This window comes from Helianthus annuus, chromosome 4 (genome assembly GCF_002127325.2).
Source record: "Helianthus annuus cultivar XRQ/B chromosome 4, HanXRQr2.0-SUNRISE, whole genome shotgun sequence".
NCBI lineage: Eukaryota > Viridiplantae > Streptophyta > Magnoliopsida > Asterales > Asteraceae > Helianthus > Helianthus annuus.
The window spans coordinates 203654570-203663996 of NC_035436.2; the positions used below are offsets into that span (position 1 = coordinate 203654570).

Sequence of the window (9427 nt, forward strand, 5' to 3'; positions counted from 1 at the left end):
AATATTAAAAAAATTATAGAGGATGAACAATGTTTTCTCCAAATTTACTGATGAACAGTAACATTTCTCTCTCCTCCACTCACAACTAGGGCTGCCAACGAACCAAACGTTCGGCGAACAGTTCGTGAACCGTTCGGTGGGAAGTTCGTTTTGTTTCTTTGTTTATTAAACAAACGAACACAAATAAGAAATTTCATTTGTTTAGTTAAATGAACAAACATGAATAGAGAGCGCGTTCGTTCAATTATGTTCGTGAACGTTCGGTAACGTGTTCGTTTGTGTTCGATAGTTCACTAGTGTTTTTAGCTTTTATATTTTATTTAAATACTTCAAAATTCTGTCAACGAAAATATTTAATAAGTGTCAATGTATTATATATTTTGTTCATTAACGTTCGTTTTTGTTCGTTTGTTACCATTGTGTTCATGAACAGTAGTTTGTGCTCATTTATGTTCATCATCGTTCGTTTTCATTCGTTACCTAAAATTAACAAACAAACACAAACGAACATGAACAAGTTCATTTCCTTAACAAACAAACACAAACATAAAATCCCGTTCGATAAAGGTTCATGAACACATATATTTCTTAACAGACAAACACAAACAAGGACTCATTCGTGTTCGTTCGGTTTGTTTGCAGCCCTAGTCACAACCACTTACAACCATTCTATATAATACAGAGGCCCCACTCACATATATATTTAAATGCTCTTAATAAACTATCATCTAAAATAGAGTTAATTGCCCGGATGGTTCCTGTGGTTTCATGTTTTTTCACGTTTAGTCCCCAACTTTCGGAAATAGCAGGTATGCTCTCTATGGTTTGTCATTTTGTTACTCGGATAGTCCCCTGACAATTACTCAGAGGACTATCCGAGTAACAAAATGATAAACCATAGGGAGCATACCTGCTATTTCGAAACTAACTGACATCTACTCAGGGGACTATCCGAGTAACAAAATAACAAACCATAGAGAGCATACCTGCTATTTTCAAAAGGTGGGGACAAAACGTGAAAATACGTGAAACCACAGGGACCATCCGGGCAATTAACTCTCAAAAATATGAGTTTAACTTTTGAACAAAATATACATATTTTTTGGAAGATTAGAAACATAAGGGATTAAAGTTGTAAATATCATCCTCCCCTTAAACCCTTAAACCCTGAAATCAAACAAATCTCAAAAGAGGGAACCGGTTATTAGGTTTGCGTTAAACCTGTAACAAAGATTTTTGGTAGCATTCATTCATTCACACATTCATACTCGCATTATACCACAATGTCGAGGCTACTTGGAAACATATCGATTCTAAAACGCTCCGTATCTAATTTTGAGGTAATGTTGAATAGATTTTCTGACAAAATTTAATTGGTATATGAAGGCTTTTATTTACTCGGTTGTTTGTTGATGTGCAGGCCTCTAAAATATGTTTACTGGGATCGTTCTTTCAGACAAACAGTTTGGCTACTAAAGGTATGACTCACTTGTAGGGGTGTTCATCGGGTTTTTTCTTCGGGTTTCGGGTTTTTCGGGTCGGGTTGTTCGGGTTTTTCTCTGGGAAAAATTGAGACCCGATAACCAACCCATTTAAAGTTCGGGTTAGTCGGGTTTGGGTTATTCGGGTTCGGGTTAGTTCGGGTCGGGTTATTCGGTTTTCGGGTTTAGATGTAAAATGAAAATAAATGTTTTTTTTTTTACAAAATATCATCAAAATTCATATTGTTACTTTATAAATATTATCAAAGTTCAAAGATTAATTGACAATAAGCTATTATAATATTTAAAAAACCCAAAACTTAGTGTTCCATCTATTAAAGACTAAAAATCTAAACACTTTTATAAGAAAAAAACAATAAATGTTCGGGTTTTTTTTTTTCGGGTTTCGTGTTTCAGGTCGGGTTGTTTGGGTTTTGGCCTGGAAAAGTGACCCGATAACCGAACCATTTAAAGTTCGGGTTGGTCGGGTTCGGGTTTCTCGGGTATTCGCTAATTCGGGTTCGGGTGGCTTTGAATTCGGGTCGGGTTTCGGGTTTTGGATAAAAATGAACAGCTCTACTCACTTGTATTCATAGTTCCACGGTTCCTCTCATTCATATGAAATATCCTTCGATTGATCGAATACGCTTAAAATGGATTAGATTTAGGCATTTTAGTATAGTTGTACAAAGTTTTTTATTAAAGAGATATGTGCATTTTAAATGTAATACAGCGTTATGTAACTCTTAGGTAAAAAGAAATCAAAGTCCGACGGAACTGATTCGGGTGAAGAAAATATGTCTAAGAAAGATCTAGCTTTGAAGCAAGCAATTGATCAAATCAATACTTCTCATGGAAAGGGCTCTATCATGTTTCTCGGTCAGTGTGCTTCTCCCCGACAAGTCCCGGTGGTATCTACCGGATCTTTTGCATTAGATATAGCACTCGGAGTCGGCGGATTTCCAAAGGTATCTTGTCATATACATGGGCGGATCTTAATAGGGTTGTGGCAGGGCCACGGCCCGGACAAGTCCCGTAGTGCTAATTTTTCGCATTTCGATCGATATTTTTTATATATACTATGTTTGGCCCGGGCTTGCCCGGGCTTTTTTTAGTGTCCTTGTCTTTCGGCCCTGGCACGTTCAACGGGCCAGATCCGCCACTGGTCATATATCCGCATAGTTGCTTCTAAACACACGGGTTAAGTTATTCTACAAAGGCTGCTAAAAATAACAAGTGTACAAAGACACTACAGATCGCACAAGATGACACAATGTTGAGCGAAATATAACACAATGTCGATGAAAAAAGACACAATGAGTCACAGACACCATGACGCAAATATAGAAAAGACACAATGATAATAAACAAAAATTATAAAATCTACAATCTATAAATCCAAAAGTGAAAACCTAAAGTCTCACATCGTAGAGTTCGATGAGACGGTTCCAATGCCGCTTGAATGAGGTCAATCGGAGTCCGTTTGATACCCTTTGTACGACTCCTTATTTTTAGGAGCCTTTGTATTTGATCCTTAAACCATATACACACGTGATCTATAATTCTATATTGTAATCATTATGTACATTTCTCTGATGCAGGGACGTGTAGTGGAGATATATGGTCCAGAAGCTTCCGGGAAGACAACTCTTGCTCTCCATGTAATTGCTGAAGCACAGAAACAAGGAGGTGATTTCAACGTCTCGAAAAGTAAATTGTGTTTGGCTTCCTTATTGTTTACAGAAAATCATTTTTTTGTAATCTTATGTAGGTTATTGTGTATTCGTTGACGCGGAGCATGCTCTTGATCCGTCATTAGCCGAAGCTATAGGCGTTAACACTCGGGATTTGCTTGTGTCACAACCAGATTGTGGTGAACAAGCTTTGAGTCTTGTAGATACTATTATAAGAAGTGGTTCAGTTGATGTTGTTGTTGTGGATAGTGTAAGTGAGGTCTCTATACGTTAATTTTTTAGGAATATTCGATGCCGATTTAGCAGACAATGTCCAATGTTGCACATTTGTTTTATTTAGAGTTAAATGCCATTTTAATCCCTATGGTTTGGGCCATTTTGCCAGTTTAGTCCAAAGGTTTCATTTTTAACCTGTCGGTCCAAAAAGGTTTCACAGTTGCCATTTTAGTCCACTGGGTTAACTTCATCCATTTTTTCTGTTAACGAGAAGGCCAATTCGGTCATTTTGTATGTAATTCTGTTAACTAAAAGGGCAATTCAGCCATACAAAATGACTGAATTGGCCTTCTCGTTAACAGAAAAAATGGATGAAGTTAACCCAGTGGACTAAAATGGCATCTGTGAAACCTTTTTGGACCCACAGGTTAAAAATGAAACCTTTGGACTAAACTGGCAAAATGGCCCAAACCACAGGGACTAAAATGGCATTTAACTCTTTTATTTATATATACATTTTTTTTTAATTTTCTGCTTATGGGTTGTTAATGCACCACCAGGTTGCTGCCCTTGTCCCTAAAAGCGAACTCGATGGCGAAATGGGTGATGCCCATATGGCAATGCAAGCTAGGCTTATGAGCCAGGCACTTCGTAAATTGAGCCATTCGTTATCTTCATCACAGACTATTTTGATCTTCATTAATCAGGTGAAAATATGATCTTACTTAATCTTCATGTCAATCATTCTAAATTTAAAAAAAAAAAAATTTCTAGTGTATCGCTATTTATAAAATAGCCGCCCGCTATTTATCGCTAATCACTATGTAGCATATAAGCACGAGCACCTAGGGGTGCAAACGAGCCGAGCCCGAGCTTGACCAGGCTCGAGCTCGAGCTCGATGAACTTATGAGAGCTCGGGCTCGAGCTCGGCTCGATTCGAGCTTTGTTTTCAAAGCTCGAGCTCGGCTCGTTTGTATTTTCTCAAGCTCGAGCTCGGGCTCGGGCTCGGCTCGTTTATTATCTATTAATTAGTATATTAAATAAAAATAATATAAATAATAGACTTTTTAAGCTCGCGAGCTCGATAAGTGAAGCTCGGGCTCGGGCTCGTTTACTAAATAAGCTTATTTTTAGGTTCGAGGTCGGCTTGTAAACAAGTTTAAATAAGCTCAGCTCGACTCGGCTCGTTTACACTAAGGCTCGATAAGGCTCGACGAGCCTAACGAGCTTCACATGCGAGGCTCGAGCTCGGGCTCGATAAACAAACGAGCTTTGTTTTTAGGCTTAAGCTTGGCTCGGGCTCGATAAGGCTTGATTCGTTTCGAGCTTTTTCTCGAGCCGATCTCGAGTAGCTCGCGAGCCGCTAGGCTCGTTTGCAAGCACCTTATCGCTATTTGTCGCTATTTGCCATTAACAACTATCATGCCACTCAGGTAAGGTCAAAGTTGGCTACATTTGGATTTGGTGCACCCTCTGAAGTGACATGTGGTGGAAACGCTTTGAAGTATTACGCGTCAATCCGTCTAAATATTCGGAGAATAGGACTTGTCAAGAAAGGGGAAGAGGTACTCTTTTGTCCTTTCCACTTAGATTGGTTAACGTCTGTTTTATTTTTACATTGTTTTACGTTTACAGACACTAGGAAGTCAAGTTCTAGTAAAGATTATGAAGAACAAGCTTGCGCCGCCATACAGAACCGCACAATTTGAGCTGGAGTTTGGCAAGGGCATATGTCGTGAATCAGAGCTCATAGAATTAGGTCTTAAACACAAGTTCATCATGAAAGCCGGAGGTGCGTATTACAGCATGGAAGACAGGAAGTTTTGTGGCAAAGATGCTATAAAACGTTACTTAGCTGAGAATTTAACCGTACGTGACGAACTAGAAACCAAATTAAGGGAAAAGCTTGTCGATGAACCAAAAAAGGAAAATGTAGAGGCAACAGATACGGAGGAAGACGTTATTGCAGCAGAGGCCTGATCCGGAAATGGCTAATTTGACCTCTTGTTGTAGTTTGCTCTCAATTTTACGGTCTAAATGTGACTAAACGAGCTATTAGTCTTTAACGGGAGATCTTATCATGATCCAACTCTTAGTGGAAAGAGGAAAAAAAATGCTTCGACGGTGGCTCTAATTTATGAGCGCTCGAGCTGGGATCATGCACCCTTTCCGACTTGTAAATACGATATTTTTTTGTCTAAGTGTAATATCATGAAGGAAAAACAGTTAAATATCATGATTCACGCGTACCCTATTTTATAAAATATGTATAAAGTAAAAGGCATATACATCCGAGTCTAAAACGAATGAACAATAAGAATTTAAGTCTACATTAAATCAAATCAAATCAATTGGCTCGAAATCTGATCGGAAGGTGAACATTTCACAAGGGATAAGAATGTCATTTAACGCGACCTTGTTGATCATGTTATCACCTTCTTGTTTGAACCTATAAAATAGGAGCGTATCGTTCTGCGCAACAACACTTGTATCCGAATCATATAAGGCCTTTAGTGACTCTGTTTCCCTCGCACCTTCACCAGCAACACCTTCTTTCTCCCACAATCCATCCGTCGTATGAACCCAAATCTCCCGACAACCATCTCCATTCGGTGGCTTACACGCCACCCCCAATCTTCCACCATACTTTACCAGATCCATTGAAGCAGTGCCATATTGATCATATCGAATAGGTGGCGGAAACACTTCCCACTTCTCCGAATATGCATCGAATTTAAAAATGTCATTATTTGTTAATAACATGTAGATTGAACCGCTCTTTGTGACCGGCTGCGGGTTAGTGAAGAAAACACCATCGTCAAGCTTTATGTGATTCCGTGATCTCCATTCCCACGTCGTTGAGTCGAAGATGTCACAACTATATCTTGTGTAGAACTTTCTCCCCCGTTTCAAAGCACTACAACAAAGTTAAAAACAAAAAACATACGTCATTACACACATTACACACATTATTGACGAAGAAACATGAATAGTGATTTTAAAATTATAATAATATATAGTTTTTTAAATATTTTATTATTATAGTATTGTAATACTTAATTATTATATTTAGTTTTAACTTTTAACATATTTTCATATTTTTTTTCTCTTTTTTAAACCATATTTCATGTATCATTTATTTTGTACTTTTAATAATTCCTTTTTCCCTTTTAAAATCATATTTCCTTTTTAGTTAATTTGATTTTTTAATAACTTACATTCGTTAATTTTTTTCCATCGTCATTCCTGTATAAACTTTGTTAAAAACAAACATGTATTCAAAATAGATTATTTATTTGGTATCATAAAACGGTACGATAATAAAATGAACTAATTATGACGGTTAGGCTTTCTAAACAACATTCTTCTTTTTCAAATAACGTTTATTTTACCTTATTATTGGCTTTGTTTCGCCGCAACGCACGACGTCAACAAATCTAGTATATATTATACATGTATGGTTAATATTTGCATTGCTATCTACGTATACTTGAAAACAAGTGCAACATTCACATTCTTAAATCACAAATATAACTAAGTACTTATTTTGAAACACCAACTTTTTTAATAGCTTATTGCATAAAGTTTTGACGATCTTGCAGGTTTACCTTCTATCTCGATGTGATTTCTCTCAAAATCATTCAAACATATACGTTAAATATAAATAACAAAGGAGACTTACGGGTGGTCAGAAAATCTGATGATCTTGTAATGTAACGGCCTCAAACTCATCACCACAAGCGCAACCTTACAAAGTGTATACTTAGCTTTAGGATTCGGCAACGCCAAAACCTGTCTAGTCGCAGGCTTACAAACATGGTACACACCATTCCTGAAATCGGCACTATCAGGAGTCTGGTACACTATTATTCCTTGCTCAGACGTCGCAAGAATACGAGCATTGGATGGTAGAAAACCAAGATCAAGACAGTTTGAGTCACGAGATGGTGCAAACTCTTTGATGTCCATCCACTCGCTTTTCATGTCTTGTATAAGAAAACCGGACACAATGTTGTTTCTTTTCTTGTATAGATCAAGAAGATACGATTCGTAGGTGAGTTTGTTAAGTTCTTTACACATACAACGCATTATGTCTAGAGTTTCTAGTGATGCTCGGGATGTAATCTCCATGAGCATCTCGAACGAAAGGTCGGAATCCATTCAAGAAAAACAAGATACGAGAACGATTGAGGTTGTTTGAAGGGTTAATGAAGAAGATGATTCTTGTGTTTTATTTATAGGGAAATTGAGTCACCTTGGGAGCCAAGGTATTATTATAATATTATTAGTTTTTTAAATACGGTTACCATATATAAGACTTACTAGCGCCTTTTTAAATTTTGAATTTGTTTCTGTAGTTTTATTAATTAGTTGTATCAAATATTCGTTTGTTTTTATAACTTACATTAAAAGTTTTGCTATAAACTAGGAACAAATAAGCAAGTTTCAGGGTTTTACTTCCACTCCAAGTTATTTGTTTAATAAGTTGTCAATTTAAATGTGGGAACTCGTTTGAAATAACAATGAATTTTATATGATAAAAAAGAAACTCAATGAACAGTGATTCATTATTTATTTTTTAAATTAAAATTATAATGAAATTAATAGTAACATTATTAAGAGATGATCAAATGGTATCAGGTATAGGTATTGGTCTCAAATTTATCAAACCGGTGTATTTTCGGTACCGGTTCTGCACAGGTATTCATCAGTTTTTACCCTCAAATACTAGTGCCGTACCAGTACCGACCGGTACCGAACCGTACCATGCTAGGTATATTCGGTACTGGTACCCACTTTTGGGGATTTCGGTACCGGTTGGTACCGAGCTCATCAAATCCTATAGCAACGCAGCAATGCAAGTAATTGCACCGTTTAGATTACTTTTCATACACACAGTAAGTAAACTGTATTTCGTTTGAATGAGGTTTTATATACACAACAACTTATTTTGTTTTTTTTTTTTTTGTCTTTTTTTTGTAATGAATGAATTGTAGCATGTAAAATTAACTTCGATATTTAGAATATTGATGAGCAAATCGTATTAAATCCTGTAAACGAACCGGTATCGTATCGGTACCAAATTTACTATACCAAATCATTTTCGGTACCAATTGGTACCCACCTTTTGGCGTTTTCAGAATCGTTACTTTCGGTTCGACACCGGTCTAGCACCATACATGTATTTATTGATTTTTACCTTCAAATACCATACCATACCGTATTGTACCGAGCATTTTCGATGCTGGTACCTAATTTAGATGATTTTCCGGATCGGTACTTTCGCTGCCGTTACCGGTACCGAGCTCATCCATATTTTAACGTGTTAGCACCGTAATAACTGAACTGAAAATAACCGAATTTCCAACGTGTAGGACGTGTGAGTCCTATTATTATATATTAGGTTATTTAAAATCGTTTTTTTATGACGGAGTGACTATCCTTACCACGTCATTTTATTTATGATTTGATATTCGGTATCTGTTTGCCGTTGTTGACACGCCTTTTGTAGTCATTGGGTTCCGCCGCAACGCGCGGCCAGAAATTAACTAGTTATATATAGTAAGTTGGTGATTCCTTTTGTTTGATTATTAGTTAATAACAAGTATTGAGAACCCTGCGTGTTGCGTTGAAACCGTTAAAATAAACAAAAAATAGATGTAAAATCGTTAAACCACGTACGCGCGTTGTGTCGTGTTAACTCGTATCGTAAAATGTAGACCGATACAAAATCGAAATTTTAGAAATCCAAAAGGCGGTACCGTTAAACCGAAAAAATAAACTATAATTACGAGAGAGATTGTATATGTAATTAACTAAGATTAAGGCAGGCCCGTAAATTTTGGTAAACTACATAAATCATCCATATACTTAGTTATAAAACAAACATACATTAAAATAAATAACTTAAACCCTAACTTTTTTTCGCCACTTTTCTCCATAGTTCCTCATATTTCCCAAAATTGCACGGTGACGTCCTAGATTTTCACAAAACTAAACTATTTTAATTTAATTTGAACTTTGAAACATTTATA

The 9427-nt window shown here is 36.6% G+C and overlaps 2 protein-coding genes across 2 annotated transcripts; one reads left to right on the forward strand and one right to left on the reverse strand.

The window, feature by feature from the left end:
- The first annotated feature begins 1202 nt into the window (after nucleotides 1–1202).
- On the forward strand, nucleotides 1203–5628 carry LOC110938072 (DNA repair protein recA homolog 3, mitochondrial). Its single transcript, XM_022180543.1, has 8 exons — nucleotides 1203–1340; nucleotides 1421–1478; nucleotides 2232–2449; nucleotides 3083–3170; nucleotides 3253–3425; nucleotides 3952–4098; nucleotides 4826–4957; nucleotides 5028–5628. The coding sequence occupies exons 1-8, from the start codon at nucleotides 1284–1286 to the stop codon at nucleotides 5370–5372; spliced, it is 1218 nt and encodes a 405-aa protein (XP_022036235.1). The 5' UTR covers nucleotides 1203–1283; the 3' UTR covers nucleotides 5373–5628.
- Nucleotides 5629–5646: 18 nt separating this feature from the next.
- LOC110938074 lies at nucleotides 5647–7581 on the reverse strand. The gene is made up of 2 exons (XM_022180544.2): nucleotides 7075–7581; nucleotides 5647–6309 (listed from the first exon to the last, which is right to left on the reverse strand). Exons 1-2 carry the CDS (start codon nucleotides 7551–7553, stop codon nucleotides 5730–5732), a joined length of 1059 nt encoding a protein of 352 aa, XP_022036236.1. The 5' UTR covers nucleotides 7554–7581; the 3' UTR covers nucleotides 5647–5729.
- Nucleotides 7582–9427: the final 1846 nt, after the last annotated feature.